Source organism: Ambystoma mexicanum, chromosome 11 (genome assembly GCF_040938575.1).
Source record: "Ambystoma mexicanum isolate Mex_15411 chromosome 11, UKY_AmexF1_1, whole genome shotgun sequence".
Taxonomy (NCBI): domain Eukaryota; kingdom Metazoa; phylum Chordata; class Amphibia; order Caudata; family Ambystomatidae; genus Ambystoma; species Ambystoma mexicanum.
In genome coordinates this window covers 1,001,549,878-1,001,576,202 of record NC_090934.1, presented here as the reverse complement: position 1 = coordinate 1,001,576,202, position 26,325 = coordinate 1,001,549,878, and the positions used below count along the sequence as shown (strand labels likewise).

The 26,325-nt window shown below is 45.1% G+C and overlaps 1 protein-coding gene across 3 annotated transcripts in view; it reads right to left on the bottom strand.

Moving 5' to 3' along the window:
• GOLM2 (golgi membrane protein 2) overlaps positions 1 to 26,325 on the bottom strand; it is an 801,157-nt gene that overhangs the window by 90,001 nt on the left and 684,831 nt on the right. Inside the window, exon 9 of one of the 3 annotated variants that reach the window (XM_069624193.1) lies at positions 8,697 to 8,783. The exons of 1 other annotated variant lie outside the window; for it this stretch is intronic. In XM_069624193.1, the coding sequence (XP_069480294.1) occupies positions 8,697 to 8,783 (87 nt within the window). Of the gene's footprint in view, positions 1 to 8,615; positions 8,784 to 26,325 lie in introns of all 3 variants that reach the window. One more of the 3 variants, XM_069624192.1, reaches the window with a different exon arrangement.

Here is a 26,325-nt window from a genome sequence, read left to right as displayed (position 1 = left end):
TAATGACCTAAAAAAATCATAGTATATTTTTGCTTGAATCATTGGTGGTGTTGTGTGGCTTTTTAGGTGGAACAGGTCTATTGCCTGCATGCCTTTTCAAAGCCCAATTTGTACCACCTTCAGGGAAGCACAGACAAAATCCTTTCATTGGCATCAGATTCCAGGTCTTTGTCTAACCTTGGTTTGAGTTAGGGGTCAGATATGGGCCAAATGGTTGTTCAGGGTACTACATGTGTCTGTAAAAGGTCCTTAACTTGTGCAAGAGTCCAGAAATCAATCTTAGAGCATGATGATATATGGCATTTATAACGCGCCTATACACATGTGTTTCAAGGCGCGAAACATGGTCAGTAGTATCCCATTAGTCACTCTACCCATGCATTCTTCTGGAATGAGAAGAGGAATGGATACTGAAGGTTGCTCCGTTTGCTAAAATGATGAAGCTGTGTCAACACGCTCAGTCACCTGTAGTAAATGAAGCATAATATGGCTGTGGGAGAGATGCATGCTGCACAAAAGCAGCATTGGTATCTGAATGTTCATTAAGAACAGCAATTGCAGCAGAGGTAGAAGAGGTGGTGGAAACGGGCCCAAAAGTGGCCTCTGTCAAAGATGCAGAGTTCAAATTGAAGGAACAAACAGCAAAGTAGCAGTATCTCTGAAAAGGAGAGGGTGGAGTGCGAACAGCCAAATAGCTGTGAAGCATTGAAATTTGGCGCTTCTGGATCAAATCAGGCGATGAGCACAGATCCGGGTCCCAAAGACTATACCAAAAACAGTCAGACAAATACGCGCCTGGTAGGCATTTATCTTTTTCTCTGTAAAAACGAATTACAATTTGAAGCATCAGCCTCTTCCCTACTATTAAGAGTGTGCGTAGAGTCCTGTGGCTCTACGGCCTTTTTTATCAGTTAACAGCATATCAATGACACGCGGCCCACTCCCTGATGGCTGCTGTCATGGACGGCGAGCAGCCAATACCAAAATGGCGAGTTTGAGCGCACGATAGGAGCACCGAGGGCTGCCAGCATGACATGGGACGTCAGCACGGCACCAATCCGATTCAATCCAGGAAGTTAACACTGGGCAGACGGAGAAGATCATCATGTTTCAACGCCCCATGAGTCTGAGAGTCTGCTCAGTTTTCCTCTTCCTTGTAATCCCTGTCATTTTTTGCTTCCTTACTGTTATGCTCATTCTGTTGGGAAGCCTTCAAGCAGACCTCATTCCTCTTCCTTTACCCAATTACTTCTACCTTCTTCACCAGTTGGGGTTGCTGCCTGAACCTTGGATTCCTGCACAGTCCAATTGAAGTTATCCAGTTGCCCTCCTCCTGCTCCTAATGAAGCCACTCTCCTTGTATTTTTTTTGCCTGGTGCTTTTTCCTCACACTGCGTTATCTCTCGGGTTTTATGTGTCTGGAGGTATTCCAACTCATCCTGAGCCACTGTGGAGCCTGAGAGCGATCATTCTTGACACCCGCTGGGTTTCTTTACACTCAGGTAAGGCTGTCCTCCTGGTACCTACCCTTATTTCTATGCCAATTGGGGTATTGTGAGGAAAGATTTGGGGCGATAGAAGATTCTAGTACCAGAGTTGATAGAGTGAACTGAAGTATTGACCTTCAGTAACCTAAGCTAAGCAAGGATTACTCATTTCAGGTCCACAGTAGAAGCCTTAGCTATCATTGGTACCAATGGCTTGTAAACTAAATCCAGCAGGAGGTTAACTTAACTCAACTTTTAAGTGTGTCTTGTAGGTGCAGAATGCATAGATTGTACGCCTTTGTTGTGTGAAGGTACCAAACTAATGCCAGGATATTCTAAGACTGGAACCGAACTGGAAGCCGCCACAATGTGGTAAAGGGCCTTTCGCTCTAGAAGCAGGAGCTTTACCAACAAGAGAAACTAATTTGCATGGTTGCTTGGGCAGCGCTCCTTAATCGGGGGGTTCAGTATCTTGAAACTGGGTTGTCTACCTTCACACCAACAAGGAAATTTAGCCCTCCTCCATCCCCTCCCACATTTTACAGCATCCACAAGGATTGAAAGTTGCCCGTGGAAGTGGTTCCTTTCGGGATATTAGCTAGAGACAAACCCTCAGCAACAGAGCCAGCCTGTTGCAAAAAACGCAGATATGACCATGTTGCAAAATGGTGGTGCAGGTCCATTTGAGGAGAAATGTCTTACAACCAATGCATTTGCCAAAGCAAGTTGTATATGCCATTTGTCGAGGGAGGTAGGGGATACTCAAGTTAAAAGTGTGTAACCCACTATAAAAGGCATGATTATCTGTATGCAAAGGCACAATAATAAAAAGGGGCATTATCTATTTCTTTGTTGTTCAGGTGTCCAGTATGAGATCACAAACAGTATATTCATCTGGATGGAGATGGAAACAACTAGTGAAGTAACAGAACACTCCTGGACTTCGAACTTGATTGGAATAGCTGTTGCTGTGGGCAAATAAACTACCTACAACAAGTGACTGAATATTCACAGAATTGTAGTGTATGAAGGTTACCACTTTCAATCTACCACCGCCTGGAGGTAGGGCCCATAGTGTTATTGATCATAGTTTTCTCCCTCTTAGCATTCCACATGCCAATTAAACATCAGACACTTTGGTCATAGAAGTACGATCATACTCCAGCTCTCCAACTACAGCAATTGAGATGAGAAAACAAATTGGTAGTCGGCCACTCTACAAAGCTTGGGACCTACGTACCTGTATGCTATATGGAGTATGCATAGCCCGCTAATTGTACACTCTTACAACAAATTGCTAGAGTGTGGCATGGCGGAAGACAGATAAACAGGATTATCTGTAGTTATACCTTGTGAAACCTGGCAACAGCTGCAAGACCAAAATCTGCAAAGTTGCTTTGCAAAAGGCATTCAAGAACGTCCATTCTTGTAGGTGTCTACCATCAGAAAGTACTTAAGAACTTTAAAGTGCCACCTCAAATTGTGTAACATCTGCCCTCGTTCCATGCATACCAGCCAAATCATTGCAGATGAAATTCAGTTTACAGTCCAACTGGAAATTTACTTTTTTGGTGCCAACCTTTATCAACAGTCCTGTCCAAAAGAAGAAAAAATAGCTGCCTCAATCGGCCAAAAAAGCACTTTCCTGGGCAGTTGAAGGGCAGACCACTGCTGACCGCCACTTTGCGAAAACCAAAAGTCGAGATCTGCTGGAAAAAAAAAAGTCCCAATAAAAAGGAAACAAATTCTTCAAAGTCTTGATAAATCCCTCAATTGCTGCAAACAAGAAAATGCGTAATTTTCCCCCATGCAGCATCTCCACAGAGAAGAAATGGTGATTTCAACGTAGACTGCACAGATGCTGCGAATGGAAGTAAAAGGGGCAAGCGAGGATGTGTAGCCCAGACAAGGGCCCTGACTACACGTGCAGCTCTCCTAGAATACAACTTAGAGATGCTCACAGACAACTCGGCGGACCCTATGGCGACTTGGTCAAATGGAACTTACAACAGTTCCATTGATTTTATTTTTGTAAATTCAGCTATTTTTAAGTATTCGCCACAATTGCGAGCCGGTCCCCTAGATATAAGTGAGCATGCTGTATTGAGCATAACATTCCAAATAATAAACAAACAGCACGGGACGCGCATGGGCATTAACCCGTCTTTAAAATCACAGTGGAACAAGCTATGTTGGACAGCTTTTAACATCAGCCAGTTCAACACAAAATTGAGAACCACTACGGAAAACCATGAGGTATTAGTTCGTGGACATGACTGGGGCCTGAAATGTTTGCTGAATAGGTATAACCCACACACAAGGCAGCTAGTTACGAGACCAAAAAACACACCAAGACCAGGGCACTTGTATAACTCGGAAATAGCAAAAAGGAAGAGATCTTATAAAGTCTCCATTCGGGAAATAACAAAAAAAACAATCAGTCAGTGAAAAATGCAGACTTAAAGTGGCAGCAATGTCAAAGTACTGGCTGCATGCATACAAATAGATCAATGTTCTGAATTGGCATCTAACTGGCAGAATTATTAAAACTAATCACACCAAGAAATTCTGGTTCTTGCTGCAAAACTTTAGCCTTGCAAAAACTGAACGAATGGTAAGTAGCAGCTCCAAAAATACCTGGGTCACGCACATTAATAAAAACCACTGGATGGCAATTGAGCCCAAGACACCCGTATTAAAAGGTCCCAAGACAGGCTCAATGGTCTGGCATCACGTGAAGGAGGCAGACATTGCCTCAATAATTGTGAGGTCCAAATCGTCAAGAGCTGTAGGTCCAGATGGACTTTGTAACATGGTCCTGAAGAACAACCCCGAGTATTGGGCAGAATTATTGCAGTCTCTAATTCTCTGCATTTGTGAAACTGGTGACTATCCTCCTACATGGCTGGAGTCAATTTTGATTCCAGTATACAGGAAGGGCCCACAAACAGACCCTACCAACTACCACCTACTAGCTATGTCGGACTCTAGTTCCAAGATTCCCCCCCCGCCCCCCCCCCCCCCGATTACTGCTGGAATTACTCTCCACATGGGCATGTGCAAATCAAACACTGAACCCTATGCAGATGCCCTTCAGGATGGGGTACAGCACTAAACACGCTATCTGGACACTCCTCACACTGATATCAGACACGCTATATAATCCTGGCACTAGTCATTACACCTGCTTCGTAGATTACTCCTCAGCTTTCGATACCTCACTACTTTATTTCATCAGGCAGTTGCATGAGGACACTGTAGTAAGGGTTAGGTTAGCACAGGATGGTTCCCTCACAAGACCATCTTATACTAATGTTGGCTTCAAGCAGGGTTGCGTACTTGCCCCATTATTATACAATCTTTATATAGCAGATTTCACAAAAACTCTTGAAGCAGTACACAGCCATCCACCGACCTATGGGAGCAAAAAGATAAGCAGCATCGATTATGCGGACAACACTGTTATACTTGACCGCACACCCCTGGGTCTTCAGCGCTTGCTCGACACCTTATCAAAGTACGCAGAGCTAAATGGCCTTCGAATGAACACAGGGAAGACAAAGGTCATGTCCATAGGTAAGGGTGCCTACCTGGGTAAGAGGTTTACTTGGCGACTGGGTGGCCAAAGACTCTAGTCGATACCTATAAATACCTAGGCATGCACATAGCACACGACCTGAACGGTACTAATCAAGCGAGGGTGGTTTCCGCCTCAGCATGGATCAAATGGCTCTCATTAAAAAACGTGATTGATAGTCAAGGGGGTCGTTTCATGGAGACTAAACTCACTGCATACAAGTCATCTGTAGTACCGGGGATGCTTTACGCATTGGAAACACTGCCCTTGGGATCAGTTCGTTGGGCTGACCAAACTGGAGGGAAAAATATTGAGATCGATGCTGGGCCTTCCAAAATCAGTACCTGTGCAAGCCATGCGCCTAGAACTCGGACTGCCCTCCCTATATGTACTTTGGCAGCTGACCGTTAGCAAGTGGTGGGGCACCATATACTACAGTGAAAAGGGCAGACCCTCAAACACAATTAACACTGTGGACGCAGTGTTTGGTTGGCTAACATGCAAAAACTTGTCTCAAACCATTTTGTGGCAATTGGCATAAAGGGCTTACCAGATTCTCTAGGCGAGGTATACGCGTTGGAATTTAAACGAAAGTTGAAGGACCAAGACCGCTGGGTGTCCATTGATTACCCGGCTAATAAACGTAGATATAATACGTACCCTACACAGGGAATTAATGCAAATAACCCACGCGACTACTTGGTAAAAAGCTATTTTCCAAAATTGGTACACTTCATTGTCTCCCTGCGTCTCGAAACCCTACCAGTTTACGAAAACATAGGGACGTGGATTGGTCTGAAAAGAGGTGATCGACTGTTGCATGTGTAAGACAACAGTGGAATCTGCTAGACACTTACACAATGCAGTGTGCTAGTACCTCTCTGAGAGGAGCTACCATCTTGGAGCTCCATTTATGGAGCAAAAGCCCTTGTCATAACCGCGGCCGCATTTCACATATGGCAGAATGTGAAAAAACGTTTGGCTGTATTGTGAACCTTTTGTACATAGTGGATGGCATATGTGGAGGGAAAACCGGACTTCTTGTTCATCTGATCCATGGTTATTAGATGTTTGCGCTAGCACTCGCCAAAGGCTGGTGCACACTGATTAAATTGATCCTTTAAGAAATTGTCGTTTTGGCTGATATAAATGAATTGGTTTTAAGTGTAATTTTACAAATTTGAAAACTGTAATATGTGCAATTGTTTGATGAGTATAGTGTAAAGGTCTGTTTGACCACAAACACTACATAATAAATAAATAAGCGGTGCTCAATCACAGAGCCTGTGTCTAAATGTCCTTCTGCTACCCATTGCGTTTGGATATTGCATTTTGTGCTTGCTTTATGCCATGTTTTTACCGCGGCACATACAGGGCGCGATGCACTGTGGTATTTTTAAATCTCTTACAACAGTTCTTTAGGGCATGGCATTATCAAGTGGCCTATAAGGTTCACAGCTGGCAGTGTTCAGAAATTAAATGTGTGACATGTATACATATAAACAATGATTACAGTAACAACCATCAGGATATTCATTCTTTGTACTGCGGCTACCGTTTCTCGAAGTGTGTACACTGATGATTTCATTTGTAATGTCATTAATAATGCCATGTGTGTCGTCATGAGCAGTGCATAGTGGTGACTAAGTTAAAGCACCATAATTGGGGGGATTGCTAGGTTTTGTGTTACAGCCATCAAGTCACCTTAAATGTCATGCATTTCAGTGAAATCCAACGATATATATAGAGCACACATAACAATTAAGTACTTTTGCAAAGATTTTTGTAATGATTGCTAGCTTTGTGTTGCCACTTTGCCTAGGTCATGGTCCACCTCCAAGCCAAACATTACATCCATTTTGCCTGGTCTGTTAGTCATAGCTAGCTAGTGGGCCTTGGGTATGTTTTCCCAGGTATGCACTGGGATCCTTGCAGATTTTCCCAGATGTAATTTTTCTTTTGTCAGGCCAGTCAGCAATGCAACCAATTGTGCCCAGAGGACAGCGAGCCTGGGGTATTTGGTCATTCTTGAGCTACTCCCTGAGCCTCAATGTAGGCCTGGAACACAAAGTTGCCTATGGAGGTCTTCATGGGAAGCAGGTTTAGGGACGTCCTCTGCAAATCAATGTAACCCACCCTCGTTCAATTTCTGGAATTAAGATGATTCACTACGCAAGGGAAAGGTGTCCGCCACATTCTGATAAAGATACCATATGTATTTGAATGGACTACTATCATTAATCCGAGAGTGGTATAGAATTGGGAATGTTAAGTCATTGTATTGGCTCGTCTGGTCCTTTTTCAGTGGTCATACACACATGATTGCTAAATGTGCTGGGTACAGAGACTAATCAGTCCCTTTTTCATTGATTTTACTTTACATACTGCTTCTGTTACAGGATATCATACTATCAATATTATCCCATACTTTGCGGAACAAGCCTTTATTGTGGTTCAAAGGCGGCAGGTCTATCAGTCCATTTTTTGGTGCACTCCAAAGACATTCAAAGCAGGTCAATTTAAATCAACTGAAAGATAAAACAACTAGTGAGAGGATGTTTGGAAAGGTGCAAGAGTAAAGACAAAGGGGTAAGAAGAGGCTGTCCCTATTCTAAAAAATACATTTAAAAAACGAATTAAAAAATCTTTGAATGGGGAGGGCACAGTAAAACATGGTCCACCAATGAATATAACAGAGCAAAATATGGGTGCACAGTTCAACAAATATCCTGGATTTGTTACACCGCATATGGTTAAAATGTTCCTTATTTTGATACAGCTAGTAGTCAAACAGGAAACGAAGGACTAAGTAGCAGTAATGTAATGATGTGTTCAATTATTCTCAAGTCCTCCCTTCGTGACTGATTGGCAAAAGTCATGCATATAGACATAGGACAAACTAAAGGCAATAAGCAAAGTGTAAACTTCTGGGCATTTACTAAAATCCCGATTTTCTTTCAACAAGTTTGTATAAAACTAAAGACGGTAAAGTACTGGTTACACAATTGCCTAAACGTCTGGCCAATGTAGTTAAGTGCTGTATAATTGTGTGCACTATCCAAATACTACAGTTACCTTTGAAAAATAGATTTGTGAATAGAATACTGCGAGTGCTCAGAAAATCCTATAACAATCTGTTTCACAAGGAATCGGTATTCTTTTACAGTAAACGCAGATCAGAAAGCAGTCAAAAAAGTTAATTCTCAGACTCAGGCCTAGAACATGTCCTGACACTGGTTCACGTTAACCCAATCAGATATTTCTACCCTACCACGTAGGTTCCATGGCGTTGAAACATTCATCTATCAAAGCAGAATTAAGTGCACCAGTAGATGGGACTTGAAGCAGAATCTCAGTGCATCACTGACTAAGGCAGGTCTGACCCTAACTGATAAATGAGTTATGTTGAATGGAGAGATTTGTGGCCCAAAGAGTATATTCCCAACTGTAGTCAGATTAGCAAAGACCAATAGCGAAGGCTCCAAGCTGATGTGGCCAGTAACTCGGGAGGACATGTACTGTAACAGCACAGAGACCAGGCCCAAGCTCACCTTGGACGTCTTCTTCACCCCCATCACCATCCTCTTCCTCATTGTAAGCCAGCTCTGCCTGCTTGTCTGCCTCATACTCACCCACATTACCATCATCCCCATTATAATCCGCCACCTTAGAACCGTGCTGCGGATCAACCGGGGACTCGTTCTCATCAAAGAAGCGGCCTGCAAGGTATCCGGCAGCGTGGTGAAATAAAAAGAAAAGGAAAGGAAGACAGGGAAAGTAGGAATGAGGGGATGAAGAACAGGCAAGCAAAGAGATGGTATGCAAAGAGGCAGCAAAGGGGGGGGTTCATGAAAGGAGCAGGGAGGGGTTGAGGGAAGAAAGGAAAGGAGGTGGAGGAGCAAATCAAGATGGCAAGGGAGAAAGTAGTAGGGAAAACGTAAGAGGGGAAGAGAGGAAAGGGTCATTGTATGGAGAGGGTGTAAAAGATGTAAAGGGGAGGGGCGGGGAGGCGAAAAGGACAGGGAGAGGGGGTGGTAACAGGACAATAAGGTAGTGGGGTTAACAGAGGGTTGGGAGAAGACAGAGCATGAAAAAAAAAGCAGAGGAAGAGATGACCGGGAGGGGGAGACATCAGACAGGGATGGAAGAGGGCATAAGGGGAGGGATGAGGATAGAGGGCATAGAAGAGGATGAAAGGATAATGTGAGAAATGGTAGGGCAGAGATGAAAAAGGCAGGGAAGGTAACCAGTAACGGATGGGTGAAAAGAGAAAAAAGTGAGTGAGGGTGGATGGGTGGTTTGGTAAAGCAGAAATATAAAGAGCAAGAAAAAAGCAAGCCGAATAAATGCCAAGAAGGAAAGCAAGGAATATGGGGGAAATCAGGATAGGGAAAGAAGGAAACGGGCGGGAAGTTATTGTGGGGAGGTGTACAGGGAGGAGGAAAAGAGAAAGGGTGAAGAGGTCAGTGAGAAAATGTGTTACATTAGAATTGTTCTTTAATGGCTATGTAAATACCAAAAGAATGATCTCAGCTAACAATACATTAGGGCCTCCAAGAATAGTAACAAAAAGTTACTTGCCTTTAACATTATTTCTTATCAGGTTCGCAGGATCTAATTCACGCGGTTCCTACTGAAATCGGGACTCCCATAACGACCCATGTTTTAGATCGCTTGTGCAGCAGGACCGCACTGACACACCACACTCTTCCATCTCAATAACGATGGGTGGATATAATACCAATGCATCCGAATCCAGATGTGGACACCGCTGCACATTAATATAATGTTCAAGTGTTTAAGGGGAATGGTGCCAAATACCAGCACCCCACCCCCAACCAGACACATCGTTTTTAAACTCAATGATAGCACTTTGAGCACACAGAGCCATAACACAATAAACATGGCATTTTCACAATAAGCACAAGGATGAAATATTTTATATTTTTTATAATCCATGTTAACCATTTACATTGGTTAATAAGACACAGAAACTACAAAGAACGTATATGCAGCCCAAGTTGGTTAAGACAGACATTATGAAAAATGTTCGAAGTGTTAAAAAATCGTGACAACATTATTAGCGTAATTATACATTTTAACTTTCGAAATCCCAAAATTAGTTTCAGTAATTCATTTTAATATATATGGAAGCAATCTGACTTGACAAAATGTGATTAATGTCAGCAAACACACATACACATTAGTGAAACACGATCATCGAAGTGAAAACAGAAGTAGGACTAATGCAACAGGTTTCCATGGACACAACAATAATAGACCCGCAAAGAAAAGCAATCGAGGACTTTTAGGAACGGGACACGCTTTCACAGGTAAGCGTGCTAGAGGGGCTCCCGTCTAGGGGGGGGATTTCTTAGACAATGCGGACACACGTGGACACTCGTGAACACACAAGTTCTTAAGGAATAATGTTTAAGGACTAGCGGAAGCGTGTCTTGATAGCGCGTAAGGTGGGTATAAACAAAAACTGGGTCCACACCAAGTTCCGTTTCCCAAAAAATTGTAATGCAATAAGCCCATTGACAGGAATGGAAAGTTAACATTTCTCTTTTAGAACATTTAGGATGTTTCCCATTTAAGAAAGAGGAAAAAAATATGTTTCTTAGACCGTAATACTTAGACAAAAAGGGAAGGCATCTTAGAAACTTTTGGAATAATGAAATGGTCATTAAAACTACCTGAAATGGATATTACCAAGTAACATTTAGGCAGCTCATTAATGGGTTGGATTATATATATATTTTTTTCAGGGATTTAACCCATGAACTCTAAACCTAAACCATGTAATATGAACATTGAATCAACATTAATAGGTAAGAGCTAAACGTACCTTTCATCTGATTCACCAATTATGATTCTTTGTACACTGAAGATTTAAAAGTGGAATGGGATATTAATCGCTAATAATGTGACCCTTTTTCTTTTCTTTTTCAATTATTATTTGTGAATGCCTTATTTGGTGTATTCTCTTCTATTCTCAACCATCCCTAAACACTCCTACCTTTCCCCCTCCCTCAATGGCCACCTTTTCACATGTATTTATGTAACTAAAATGTGTTTTCAATACTATTTTCATACAATCATTGTGGTTTAATTATTTGTTTTGTAAATGCAATGTTAATTTGTAAAATGGCGACAGAATCAGCCCTGATTTGAAAAAGACGCTGGAGACGTCGAAACACGTGTAATCACAAAGGGCGCTTCAGAAACTTTGGATAATTAAAAGCCAAATGTCTAACATTGGAGAAAAAGTGTTCTCTGCCTGCTTTTTCTCTTTGACAACAAGGGTGCATGACTAAATTCTAAGGAACCAAGTTTTGTTTATACATAACTCAAACGGAGGATAGGAGCCAAGGGAACTCCGTTGGTACACATGTCATGCGACCGAGACTGGACAGTTAGTAATTACTAAGAAGGAAACCCAACTTAACAGGCTCCTCTCGTAGATTACATGATGGTAGTCTATTCTTGATGCATGTTCATCCACGGGGCTCCCCGAAGCTGTTAATATGAAGCCTCCCATAGCTCTTACGCATAACCACCCCGAATGAATAAAGGTCGGGGACAGAGCAGGCACTGTGCAATGTTACAAATCTCATGATTTTATACGGTGTGCCAATTAATGCCTCATCATGATGGGGATGGCCGAACATGGACAAAGTTTTGATTCTGCTGTGCTCTGATGTGGTGGGCAGACTTATGGAGCCAACCGTCCAGGAGAGCAAAGGTGGCTGTGTGCCTGGACTGTGGTACTCCGCCCCCTCCATTCAAACAAACCTTTTTTTAAATCTTTTAAAAAGGCAATGCTTTCCCATTTCCAGCACCTGGAAAGTGCCCACTGTTGGTTTCCGTGGAGGTGATGGAGACTGGTGAGGGGGAACTCCACAGCACTCTGAGGGGTCCTACTGAACACAGATAAGAGTTGAGCAACCTGGGCTGTGTTCGACTCCAACCCCCTCCTAGGTGGAGCACAGACGACATGTAGTAGCAAACGCTGAGACGGTTGTGCTTGGGGGTGCATGGGTGCTGCACCACTGTGTGACAAAAAGAAGGCAGCAGGAGGATTTTGCAGGGGTACTTGAGGATGGGACCCATCAGCACAGAAGAGCCCGAAGTTTGATGAAACTGTAAATCCTAGAAAGCAGGCTAAGCAGGACATTCCCGGCTAAGGCAAATGGAGCTGCATCAGAACAGGAAAAGGACATTAAAAAGGGCACAAGAAAGTGGAGACACCCAATGGAAGCAGGAGACAGATCCCAGATGAAACTAACAGGAGCGGATCATGGACTTCTGTTGCGCAGTGTGCTAGGAAAGAGATGGAGATAGAACCCAGGGCCTCCAAGAACTGCAATTAAACTGCGGGGGAAAATTGCCAGTGGTCAGGAGAGAATAACTGTGGTGAGAATGGTCGAGGTTGAGCCAAGAACAGAAAGCCTCACCTAATCACAGTCTGTGTTGTGATTAAAGATAGATTGGAACACCTGAAACTGCAATCGCTAGCTGCCTAGCTAAACTAAACTAAGCCTCATTGAATATCGAAATAGGAGAATGTAAGAATCAAGGAGCAGGAGGAATCAGCTGAAGGAGACCATATTCTGGAGTTTACGAATATGACAGTCCAGATATTAAAGACATGCCTGGACGGAGTTGAGTTGGAATGATTTTACATTGCTGGTTTGTAAGCATGCACCTCATGAATTTCAAATGTGTAAGGTATATTGGACATTTTTTCTCAAAAAGAGAAGCTTCTCCTGTTTAACACCAAGGTTTAGAATTTACAACGGAATTACCTTTTCCCTATTTCAAGAGCTTTCAATCACTACATGCCAACTTCGAAAGGAAATTAAAGAAGTGACTGGCAAAATATAACACACAAAAAAACACTTCCCTTTTGGGACCTCTTGCAAATATAAAGCCCAGAACCACCAGACATGCTAATTGGGGAAAGCCCTTCAGATTCTGGACATTTTTAGCAAAGCAATCAAGACACCAAGAAACCGGAAGATAGGTGGGGTGGAGCTCCTTTCCCACCTTGACACCATTTGATTCACACCAGTGGCCCCCTGACTTCCTCCTGAGGCTGCAGGAGCAGCACTCGCATCACGCTATGTCTACAAGCACAGTTGGTCCTCATCAGATGAAGAGCTCGAATTGTGCAATCCAAGGAAATACCAGAGTGCCTGCCTTCCCGCTCCAGCCAACACATTGATTGGCCAGCATCACCCTGAAAGGGTCAATCAAGGAAGCCGGCTGGCGAGGACGCTGGCCCCAAATCAAGGTCCACAACTAGGCCCGTTCACCAGCTGTTCTGCCTCCTTTCCCACCTCGGCACCATTCGATTCACACCAGTGGCCCCCTGACTTCCTCCGGATGCTGCAGGAGCAGTATCCGCATCGTACCAAGTCTACAAGCCCAGTTGGGCCCCATCGGGTGAACAGCTCGAATTGTGCAATCTAAGTGTGCTAGTTCTGCAAATACTAGCATCTGCCTGTTAATTTGCCCATCCGTCCAGGCAGCGGTTATATTATACATTTTTTGCACTTTTTGGGTGTGTGCACCCTCCAGCATGGCTGCCATCCGGGGAAACACCAGTGTGCCTGGCTGCCACCTCCACACAATGCATTGATTGGCCAGAATCACTGTGAAAAGGCCAATCAAGGAAGCCGGCAGGCAAGGAAAGTCGGCCCCCACTCAAGGCCCACAACTAGGCCCCTGTCTGAGCCTGCCCGGGCCGGAGGGCCCCCTCCTCCTTTTTGCCCCTGCAGCAAACCATGGAACGGTCCCAGGGCAGGGAGCCTGTTACCCCACGTACTTGGGCCTCGGCAACTCAACGCACGCTGCACAATACAGGTGAGTGATGGCTGGACATTGTCACTGCCTCACCACTAGCCCCACACAACTGTTGAACCAAGGTGTGCTTACACCATTCTGCCTTACGTAATCGCTCTTATTCCTTCTTTCATCACTTATTATGTCTCCTTTTGCGAATTTGAAGCCTGGTGTGAGTTTTTGAATATCTTTGCACCCCTCTTGCACTGCATTTTGTGTCTCCATTTGCAAATTCGAAGCCTGACTTGAGTATTTCAACATCGTTACACCCATCTGCGGTACTAAAGTATTCCCAGTGCATCTGTTCTCTTGTTTTGTTTTGGCTCCTAGGCCGCCAGGTGAGTTTGTGCTTGGGACTGTGCTTTGCAGCTCCTGCTCTTTCTTCCAACTATCCTCTGCCGCCCCTATGGCACTTACCATCGCCCCTATCTTCGCCAACTGTTACACTATCACCCATCCTCCCTCTCTGACAAAGCTTGGAAGAAAAAAAGCTTTAAAAAAATCCTGAACACTAACCCTGGGCTACCTACCACAGACACCTATGTCAGCGCAATCTCCAGACATCTTCACTGCTATCCTCTTTTCTGTGCCCTCTCCAAATCTTTGGACACTCATCTCATCTCTACTCTCTCTCCTCTCACATCCTCACACATTAATGGTGGCACTAAATGGGAAGTCCTTTTGGTGGGCTTTGCATCATCCAGATGCATCATTAATGTCTATTACACTAGCCCTATATTGGTTCAGGGTCCTCAACCCAACCTCCTCCTCTTCTTCTTCTTTGACAGGCGCCTGCCGTCTCTCATTAACTTCCTTACCACACCTGCTACTACTCCTTCCACTCTCTCTGTCCCCCCCCCCATCAGACTGGTGTACCAAGCCCCCTGCATCCCTCCTCGGAAAACCTTCAAAGGTGGAGACCACTTGCATCTAGCCACGTTTAATGCTCGTTCTGCCATCAAACACTCTGCCAACATATGTCTCGCCCTTGAAGACCTGGATATCCTTGCTCTTACCGAGAAATTGTTCAATACCAGCTGAGTCGCTGCTTTTGACTGCCCTATGGCTACAAGATCATCTCCAAGTCTCGCCCTAACTGTGCCATCGGTGGGGTTGCTCTGATGTTCCCCAAGTGGGTCCCTTTTTCCCTCATACCCACCCAGCCTTACTTCCTTTGAGAGCCTGGTTTGCAAGCTGGTCATCTCTCCCACCTCCTCTCTGACCATTGCCACCATCTACAGGCCACATGGCTGTACCACCCTGTTCCTCTCTGAATGGGCTGAATTATCTTCCTCTCTCCTCACAACCCCCTCTAAACTCCTCCTGGGTGACCTCAACATCCACCTTGACTCCTCAATCACAGCGTCCACTCTCTTCCGTGACCTCTGCACATTGCTCTCCCTATCCCTATCCCTATCCATTTTCCCTTCTGGTCCTAACCACCCGGCTGGATACTCTTGATGCCTTCATCCACACTGATATTTCACTCTCCTCCCTACTGATCACCCCCCTCTCCTTGTCAGACCACTTTCTCCTCTCCTCCTGCTTGGGTCCTCCCGGCCCTCTGACTGCACCTCCCCCAGCTATGCCAATCTTATTCACGAACATCCATCTGATGAAATGAGTGTCAGTGTTACGCTCACCTGGTACCCACAGGGACGCCACCCAGCCGGGTTATTCGCTGGGATGCTTCTCTTTGCCCTGATGTGGTTTGCGGGGTAGGTTCTGCCTGAAAATACAGGAGGACTGTGTTCAAGACTGACCGACTGGGGTAAGTATCCTCCCTCCACCCCCCTATGATTTCAGTCCCTCTGGTGCCCTCTCGTCACCTTGTGGTAGAATTAGGCGTGCTCTCCGTCCTGCCTTTGCAGGGGCGCTTTGTCTTTCATGGGCGAGTGCGGTCCAGTTACTTCACTGACGCCGGCCCGTTTGATATTTTTCAGGTAGGTCTTATTGCTGTTCTTTAGTTTTGTTGCTATCCTGCATGCCTTTCTTTGTTTAAAATGTCTCTTTTTTTCTCCCTTAGGTATGCAGAGCTTCAGCGCGGCGAACTGGCTTGGTTGAGCCCCGCTGGTAAATGATGGCGCATTAAGAGTGCTATGATGCGGTAATTAAGCGCTATGCGCAGCGCTGCAAAGTCTTGCCTTTGCTAACCTGTGTTTTACTTCCTTGTAGGTCGCGGTGTTCTTCAGCGTGAGTGTAATTTCTGGAGTGGTGCCAGCCGAGAGGCGACCAGCCAGGTAAGCCTTTTGAGAAGTTCGTAATTTGTAAATGTCTCTACTGCTTTCTTTAATGTTGCCTCTATTTTCCTCTTTCAGGTCGTTCTGTCCGGGAGGCGTGCAGATTCGAGGAAGCTGTTCTCAGTAGCTGCGAATGTTTAAAGTTGAAGACTGCAGGTAAAATGCTGCTGGTAATGATGTTCCTTTTGTCTCCTTGCAGGTTCTGCTTCTCCGAGGTTCGAGGGAATAGCTGGACACGGTGAGCGTCACGTGGCAAGCTGCAAAGTACCGCGAAGCGTGTTGTCTTGCTCGGGTGTGGTTTAAATAGCCCCAACAAAATAGTCCAGGTAAAGTAGTCCCTAGGCTACCACACCCAAAACACTACACCGCATAGCTTGGTTCTTAGGAACCAAGCTATGTGGATGCCTCCATGTTGGCTGACAATACAATAAAGTAGTTCCCAAGCACATTGTTTTTCATGGTGTATAAGCCTGGCGCCATAGGCGCCAGCACTGGCCCCATAAGGGCTTTTGAAGAGGATGCCAGGCTCTAGAGGCCCGAGTCCTGACTCCACCTGGCCAATGGGTTTGCTATAGGGGGTTTAGGGCGAGGGTCGTGACAGCCAGCTGCTGCCTTTGATTCCACCTCCATCCCACTCCCCCTCTCTCCCTACTACAGACTCCACCTCCGACTCTGCTCTCAGCAACCTCCATCTTGCCATTACTAATACCCTTGACATTTTTGCCCCAGTCACGAGGATCTGCCTGAAACATGCCTCCAAGCGTAACACTTGGTATGACCCTGACCTTGCAGCCCTGAAACGCAAGTGCAGAGCTGCAGAACAGAAGTGGCAGACCTCAGGTGCACCCTCTGACAAACTAGCCTATCGCCTGCTCCAAAGGCAATACACTCTCCATCTGCGCCAAGAAAAAGGGCCCACATCCATGCTTGCGTCTCTGGTGCATCCAACAACACAGCTGAACTCTTCAAAATCTGCAGGTAACTATCCAACTGCTCTGCTGGCTCCTCCTCACCTCTTCTCTCCCAGGCCCTCTGCAATGCACTGCCCACACACTTCACTGCAAACACTCAGGACATCCTGAGCACCCTTGCATCACCCTCCCCTTACCGCACCACCCTTCCTCTTATGGCCTCCCATCTTCCCTCTGTCTTCCACTCCTACTTCTCTCGTATCACACCTGATGAGCTCACCAGAGTTGTCTGCTCCATGAAGGTCTCCTCCAAACAGGTTTCCCCCCTGCTCCTCCAGAACCATTAAGGACAATATTGCCTCTCTTGCCCCTGCACTTGCTGATTTTTGTAACCACTCCTTTGCTACTGGTTCTTTCCCCTCCTCTCTCAAGCAGTCCCTTGTGCGCCCCCTCCTGCAAAATCCTTCTACAGACCTGTCTTATCCACCAAACTACCACCCAATATCCATCACCCCCTTCCTTGTGAAACTCTTGGATAAGCTGGCCTTCCCCCAACTGACCCACCACACTGAACCTGTTGGGTGCCTCCACAACCATCAATCTGGATTGCGAGCATTTAGAGGCACAGAAATGGCTCTTCTGAACACCTGTGAGTAACTGCTCGCATCTCTCGATTCCAGCTCTCCAGCTGTCCTCATTCTACTTGATCTCTCCTCTGCATTTGATACGATCAACCACTCCATACTCATAAAACGGCTCCACGATACCCAGGGTATCTCAGAGCGGGCACTGGACTGGCTGACCTCCTTCCTCAATGACTATCCGTCCCAGGTCATTCTGGGCTCTTTCTCCTCCATCACCTCTATCTCCGCCTGTGGCGTCACCCAGAGCTCCAAACGCTCTCTCTAGCTCTTTAACACTTATCTTGCTCACCTCATTTCCACCTTCTCCCCCAACTTCCAGTGTTACGCAGATGACACAACTCTTCTTCAAACTTCCCTCTGACCCTCTCTTTACTTCGTCCATCTTTCCTGACTGCCTATCTGCCATCTAGCCCTGGCGTACTTCCAACAATCTTTGCCTCAATGCCAGCAAGACTGAGATCCTTCTTATTGTGACTCCTGCTCCCTCTTTCTTCCCCTCACTCTGGCCATCTTCAATGCCCCCTCCTCCTTCATCTGAAGCCAGAAACCTTGGAGTCAGACTTTTTCCTTCCTCACATTCAGGATCTTGCCAAGAAGGCCCACTTTCAACTCCACCTCTTCAAAAGGAATTCCTCCTTTCCTCACTTTCCCCCAGAATCTCAATGTCTCTAGAGCTCTGGTTCTCTCTAGGCTAGATTACTGCAATAGCCTTTTCCTTAATCTACCCTCTTCTTCTCTACGACCCCTCCAGCTAATCCAGAATAGGGCTGCAAGTCTTATCCTTGGCCGCAAGCCCAGGGGCTGCATCTGAGACTCTCTGCCACAACCACCATCAATTTGGTGAAAACCCTCAGGCAGAGGTCAGCCCAAATGGCAGAACACAAAGCTGATAATGAGAACCGCCAACGGCAAACCTGAGGTACGGTCTGTGCTTGTGATGGATCGGCACATGAAAGTAAGCATCCTGAAGGTTCAATTATACCATCCAATCCTGAAGCTGGAGGGCCTGAAGGATCTGAGAGAGCAACCATCTTGAACTTGTCCTTTCTGAATAACTTGTCCAAGATGGGTCTCGATCCTCAAGTCTTTCTTTGGGATAGGGAGTACGTGGAGTACCAACCCTTGTTCCTCTCAGCTACAGGTACTGGCTCTGTAGCATTTTTCTCTAGCAGGGTAAATATTTCCTGCATAAGGAGTGGATCTGTAGCTTTATAAGAGTTGCTACCCGGTGGATGACTCTGGCTTTTTTTAGGAAGGGAAGGCAGTAACACTGGGAAACTTTTTCAAATGTCCATGCATCTGAAGTAATAGCCTGCCACTCTGTCAGATTCTGTGACAGTCTGCCTCCCACTGGGGTCTTGTGAACTAAGTCTTCAGAGTGGTTTTGGGGTGGCTGATGCAGTGGCTGAAGGTAAAGTGGCCGCTGCTGCTGCGGTCTTAGTACCCTTTCCCCATCAGCCTTGGGGGAATCTTCTTTGGCCTCTTTGAACTGGCAGTCCTTTGCCCCTTCCAAATGTGGAGCAGTGACAAAAGGACCTACTCCTCCAGGGCATACCTGTGGGCCATTTGGAGGTCGTCTAATCGCAGCACCCAGTGATTTGGCTGCTGCCTTTGAAGTTTGCAGTTTCTCCAAACTCTCATCAACCTTGCTTCCGAATAAATGAGTGCCATCAAAGGGCATTTTGAGCAGTCTGGATTGTATGTCTGGAGCAAATCCTGACTCTCAACCAGGCAAACCTGCGGATAACTGTACTAGCCGCCATAGCTCTGCTGATACTGTCAGCAGAGTCGAGACCAGTCTGAAGGGATTTGCAGATCGCATCTTTCCCATCCTTGACTAGGTTTAAAAATGGATCTTGTTCTTCCCTTTCGGGGATATGGTCAGCCGCCATGGATATACACTCCCAAAGGGTGTGGGTGAACCTTGCCAACGTGCACCTGGCATTAGGCGATTTCGGGGCCATACAGCTGAAAAATCTTTTTTTGGCTAGGGCGTTGTAACGCTTGTCATCCCTATCCGGAGGGATTGTAGGGTAGGCGTTTTGTCCATTTGTTGAGGTGGCAGCTTGAACCACCAGGCTCTCTGGTGTTGGGTGTTTAGATAAACAATATGGATCACTGCTTGATGCTCTGTATTGAATAGTCAACTTCTTGTTGACATCTGGAAGTTCAGGTGCATCCCAGTTGGTAGCTACCCGCCTCTGCAAAGCTGCATGGAATGGCACAATTGGGTCTTCTTGAGGTCCCTTGTCTAGAATGTCGGTCAAGTCATCTTGTTCAAAGACTGGAGTTGGTCTAGTCCAACCCATATATTCTAGTACTCTTGACATCAATTGTATGTAGATAATCTCAGCATGATCACCTGGATCAGACCTGCCAAACTACCTCTGGTGAGTTGTCTAAACCACTGGCCTCACGCAGGCAGTCTTGTAGGTCCTTTATTCTGGACTGTTCAGAAATTAAGGCTTCAGGGACTGATGGCGTGCCATATTGGAGGCTAAAAGGCCTAGATATGTCAGGTGATGGCTCTGCATCTTCATAGATAGAGGAAAGTGACTTGAAAAAGTCAGTCCTAGGCAAGGGGGTATATGTCTTCTCCATAGTTTCTGATGGAGTCATGATATTTGTGGACTAAGGAGCCAAAATTGTTGAAACTGTCAACGTCAACGGCTTCGATGGTAGCACTGATGGCTTCAACACCTGAGGTGTCGAGGAACTAGACATTCAATGCGTCAATGTTGTCTTTGGCGCCGATGGCGTCAATGACGCATCTTTCGGCACCAATGGTGTCTCAGTAGATTCTTTGTGCGTCAATGGCGTCAACGACTCAGTCCTCGAAGGGACTTTTCCTCGACTCGAGGTATCCTTTGACCGCTCTCAAGGAGTGTTGCCTGCCATGCCCGAAAGCGCACAACTTTTATGCTTATCTAGTCTATAGACCGGAGCATGCCTTTGGGTGTAGTCGAGGGGGTCAAGGCTGTATTCTCGAACACCTTCAACCTTTTAAGCCTAAACTCTTCCCACTGAGCTGGTGAAGCAGATTTATTCGGGCATACAACCCGTTCCGGAGAGGAACTCGAAGACGAGGAAGATGGCGATCTATAGCGCTGTTTCTTTCCATGTCTAGACGATGAGTGATGGGAACCACTACGCGATTGGGAGCGTTTATTTTTCTTATGGCGAGGAGAAACAGTTATAGAATCGTCCGAAGTTTGTTTTTTCGACAGAGTCGAAGGGGGTTTATGGGTCCTACTTGTCGCGAGAGCATCCCTCTGCGCGCTCTCAGGGCTTTTGATGTCATGTACAGGCAGTCCTCACAGTCTGATGAAGGATGAGCAGATCCAAGGCACCAAAAACATATTCTGCGGAGGTCCGTAACAGATATCTTTGAACCGCAGTAACAGCATTTTTTGAAACCTGACTTAGGAGTGGAAGACGCCGATGATGAAGCCATTATTTCCAAGATTTGTCGAAGATTTTTCAAAGATTTCTCTTCACAAGGAACGAAGCGTACCGTACCCAAAGCGTTAGCGTGGAAAAATGGAAGTGAAACCAATGAGCGCTGCGCATGCTATATATGCCTTTGGTGATGTCAACATCGAGGCAGCGTCCTCCGAGGGACATCGAGTCCACAGGCATAGACGCACAGCACCCCCTGCTGATTTGTTTTCTCCCAAAGCAGCTAAGTGGGATATTAGAAATATCAAAAGATAAGCAATATGTGGGAGGACACAATCCATTCCAAAGAGGGGTTCACGTTGCATGCGTCATTTGTGACTGGGGGAGCAGCGAAGTTCACACAATTTCATACGTAGCCAGCGTAGTTAATGTGAATGAGATATGTGTTACTTTGTGTGTAAACTGAAACATTTAAGATTTACACGTGTGCAGCGAGATAAATGTCAAAATCACCAATTAAATATAAATATAATCTGGGTATGGGGTGCAACAATGCACCTACAGGCTGGGCAATGAGGAGCTTCATAATGCGCATGTGAAGAAGGGGATTCATTATGAAGAAACCACTGTAAAAATGACAGTTTTTAACATGTAATCAAATTGATATATATACATGGGGAATTTACAGGTCTTTATGCAATGTGCTCTTTTGATAAATTGGTTAAACCCTGCAGTCAGGGTTTGTGAGGTGAATTCTAAGTGTCTTGGAAGAACTGGTTTTGGAGGACGAAGGGGAGTAACTGCAACATTAAGGAGATGGTCAGTCAACAAGCTGCCCTGGTGTTTTTATGGCTTGGTAGTATTGCAGAACGAAGATGCAATCTTCGAAGTGCATAGGCAATTGTTATTTATTATTCAGGGGATCCGGTCATTTGCTTTTTGACCAGCAATGAACCTTGAGTGAAAGACTTCCGAGGCCAGAGGGACCGATATTTCATGGGTTTCAATAGTGTTTTCTCAGGATGGTTCTGAAGGCCATGCATGTTGAATTGGTAGTTTTTTTTAGATTAGAGTGTTCCGAAGATGCCATCAAGTCGTGGTGGGTTGATGGCTCTCGCCAGTTCAAAGAGAACCCGTTTATTCTTCTGCTCTTCAAATTGTTTGAAGTACTCTTACATACCATGTGCAATTACATCCGGGGTTAGGTGGTCTCAGGCCAGCTGGGACTTGTAATGGATTAGGTTTCCATGTGAATATGTAACTATGTAATGATGCCACGACCTACAGCGGACAAATCCTAAAAGAGGGTGGGTTGTACACATGAGCTGAAGATCGTAGTTAAGATAAACGTGACCAATGAGAATGGGGGAATTGGAGAAAGATTTCTTTTGTGTAGGTTATGACCAATGACATTTGGAGGTGGTTTGTAATAAAATATATAACGTGTCCACTTGTGTGGTTTGGGGAGACTGAGTTAGTGTGACTCTATAGCATCATCTAGCCCCTCCCGTGGACGATTGTACAATAAACTTGCTTTACATACAAAAGTGCACTCAGTTCTTAAGTGGTGGGCCTACGATGGGTTAAGGTGATAAGAGGCCCATCTGCACAGGATTAAGAGTACTGTTATCATTACCGTCGGTAACTTTAGAAATCTTACCTCCCGACCCCTTTCCTCCATACCTATGGGATATTCCCATGCATCTCTAAACCAAAGTGAGAGGTTGAAGTTAATGATTATTGGCAACCTGCTTGTCCAGAACTGGCATCTGCTCACGAGTCAGAATCCTGCGTGTTTTGTTCACAGAATGGATGGCGAGCCGACTAGGTTGCAGCCTTAGAAAATCTCCTCTAGAGGATTTGTGTTGGAAAGGTGATTAATGCAGAACTGGCCCTCAGAAGGGGTCTATACAAACCTTGAGGTGTTTCTTTTCCCCCTTACCTTGGACGGTTGTTACAAGATACCAAGCTATAGTTCTCTTTGGATGTTGCCATGACCAAGCAATATCCACCAAAGGTGACTGTTTTGCTTTCCCGACCTCTTTTGTCTTTTGCAGATAAAGTTTCAGCACCCTTGTCGCATTCAGGGAGCAGAGTTCCGTCTGCATATGAGTAAGGGTTGGTTAAAAAGACCAGAGAGATTTCTTGGTTAATGGAGAAAACATGATACCACCTTTTGCCCAAAGAACAGCTGATTTCTCTGAACAGCTTCGACCCTGTGAAAGATCAGGTGAGGCTCCGACGAGCATCTTTCCTGTAATTTGCAAAACCTACAGGCGGAAGTGATCGCCACTCAAAAGAATGTCTTCAGGCAGACCAACCTCAGATCTGAAGAGGCCAGTAGTTCAAAAGGCCTTTTCATTTGGGCTGAAATAACTACACTCAGGTCCTACAGACTGGTCTTCTGAAGGGGGAAAATTCCAAAGAGGCCATTGCAGTGGCTTTAAAAAGAAATAGGGGTTGTAAGGGTCACCTCATGTTCTGTTAAGAGCTGATGGGTACTTCCTGAAGTACTAAATATGGGGGGGATCCTAAGGACTTCAAATCCTTCATGACCCAATTCAGGATACACAATTTGAACGGACCCCAACTGTATGCCTCAGACCATGCCAAGGTAGCCTTTGTGCGGTTTAATTTGGAAAAAGTAGCATAATCATGGGCAACCCTGCATGTTGATAGCAACAGCCACTTTTTAAATGCGTATACAGGGTTCTGGAGGCCTTTAAATCCATGTTCAATCTGCAATATACGGGGAAAGCCGTACGCAACTAATAGACATACACCAAGGGAATTGGGATCTACTAACCTATATCTAATTTTATAGGACTGGTATCCGAGACTGCATACGCACAAATAACTATATTCTTTAAGGGCTTCAAGGAAGGATTAAAGGACATGCTTGGGTAAGTAGTAGACTCTCCTAATAACGTTTCTGACTTTATGGCATTAATCATTCACATTGATCAAAGAGCTAGCAAAAGAAGGGCAGAAAGACTATGTTCAGAGTTCTGTCTGTCTATTCCTACCCAATGGAAGGAAGACTACTCCCTCCTCCAGTGAACCAGAACCCATGCAACTAGGGAGTATTAGAGGACCTGTTAACCCTGAAGAAAGAGGTAAAAGACATCTAAATTTCTGTTTTTATTGTAGTGATGCAGGAAACTCAGTGAATGGGTGCTCTAGAAGAACCAAATTAGCCTTCGGGAAACACTGGAGCTCGCCCCCAGTAGGGAATCCTACTGCAAGCACTAACCTTATGGATTCCCCACAGACCATGTGTCCAACTATGCCAAGTCAATCTTTCCACTTATGAATCCTAGTGGATTTATACTTCGGTTGACATAATGGGGCCGGGGGGGGGTGTTATAGCAATTACAGACAGCGGAGATGCTGGGAATTTCGTAGACATATCTTTTACCCATAAACCATAAACAACATATAAACTTAGTGTCCAAAAACCAGAGGGAGTCCATCTTTTCTGTAGATGGTTCCCCACTCAGCTCTGGTCCAATTGCCTTACAATCTTGAACTACGATAATGGTGTGTGTGTGCCCAGTTCCACCAAGAATCCATAACGTTTGATCCAATACCTACCCCAAACTTCCAGATCAATTTAGGGACTCCTTGGTTAAAACATCACAAACCCTACATAGACTGGAAGGAGCAGAAACTGACGTTTCAGGGGTCCCAATGCCCGTCCTCTTGTTCCCAGTCACCCTTTCCTATCCTTAATTCACAGGAAGTAAAGACTGTCCTGGTGGCTATCTCCACAACCAGCTTTAGTCATGCTATATCTTTTGCCCTCAGGAATATCAGTACTTTACCTGCTTCCTTTGGATCGAAAACGCTTGCAAACTCCCACCTCACCGGGATTATGACTGTCGTATAGAGTTGATCCCAGGAGCAAAAACTCAATATGGACATACACGAGCACTTTCAGGGAAAAATAATGTTATCCTTAAAGATTACATAGAGGAAAACTTAAAGAAGGGTTTAATAAGACACTCTACTTCTCCTGTAGGAGCCTGCATGTTTTTCTTTCCTAAAAAAGAAGAACCAGAACTCATGCCATGTGTGGACTAAACGAAGTTGAACGCCATAACTATAAAAAAAACAGATATCTGTTATCCTTAATCCAGATCTCGTTAAGGCGGTCATATTTAATCCAAATTAGACCAAACGGATGCCTACAATCTGATAGGCATGGCTGAGGGAAAGGAATGGAAGACAGCTTTTAGAACCAGGTTCGGGCATTTATTTTTATTTTTTATTATTATTTTTAATTGTATTCATTTTAATGTGCCAACAGCCTGCGGGCATCAGGGCGCATCAAAAACACAAGGACAAACAAATAAAACGGGACAATGGGCCGCTGATTTACCAGCTCAGCAAAAAACCTAGGGATATGAGAAAATTATCAAAGGGGTTACCTGAAAAGATGAGTTTTCAGTTTTCTTTTTAAAATAGCCATAGGTTAGACATAGCTCTAATGGCAGCCAGTAGTGTGCTCCAGAAAGAGGACGCAATTGCCGGCAAGGACCTGCCAAGACTCCTGGTTCTAGAGAACCTGACTCCCTGCAGCTGTGCAAGATAGGAAGATCGCAGCGTCCTAGTGGGTTGGGAAGGTGGGACCAAAGCTTTAAGATATTCAGGGGCTTTACGGTAAAGAGTGTGATGAACTAACGTGCCAATTTTAAACTGGATACACCCCTGCACCGGGAGCCAATGGATCTTAGAATACTTAGTTATGCCTTTTGGCTTATGTAATGCCCCAGCTGTATTTCAGTATTTATTGAATGACATCTTCAGGGGTGTTTTAGACATCTAACTAGTTATCTACTTTGATGGCATCTTGATATTTTGCTGGTCTTATGATATACACGTGGCCCATATCAAGTACTTCAACGTCGCTGGGCGCATTGCCTTTATGCTAAGCAATCCAAATACTTTTTTGATCAACACCAGATCGCTTATTGGTGGTGTATCCTAAACCCTGAAGGCATTGAAATGGACCCCAAGAAAATATCCTCCATAGTCGAGTGGCATATTCCTCGCTCTGTAAAGGAACTTCAGCATTTTTAAAGAGGTTGTTCGCCTCAGCACCGGTTCTCCAGCGTCTGATCTTCCGTATATATTGGAAACAGATGCTTCTAATTTTGATGTAGGAGTAGTGCTCCTCCAGAAGAATCCCCATTCAAAGGAAAGACATCCTCTGGC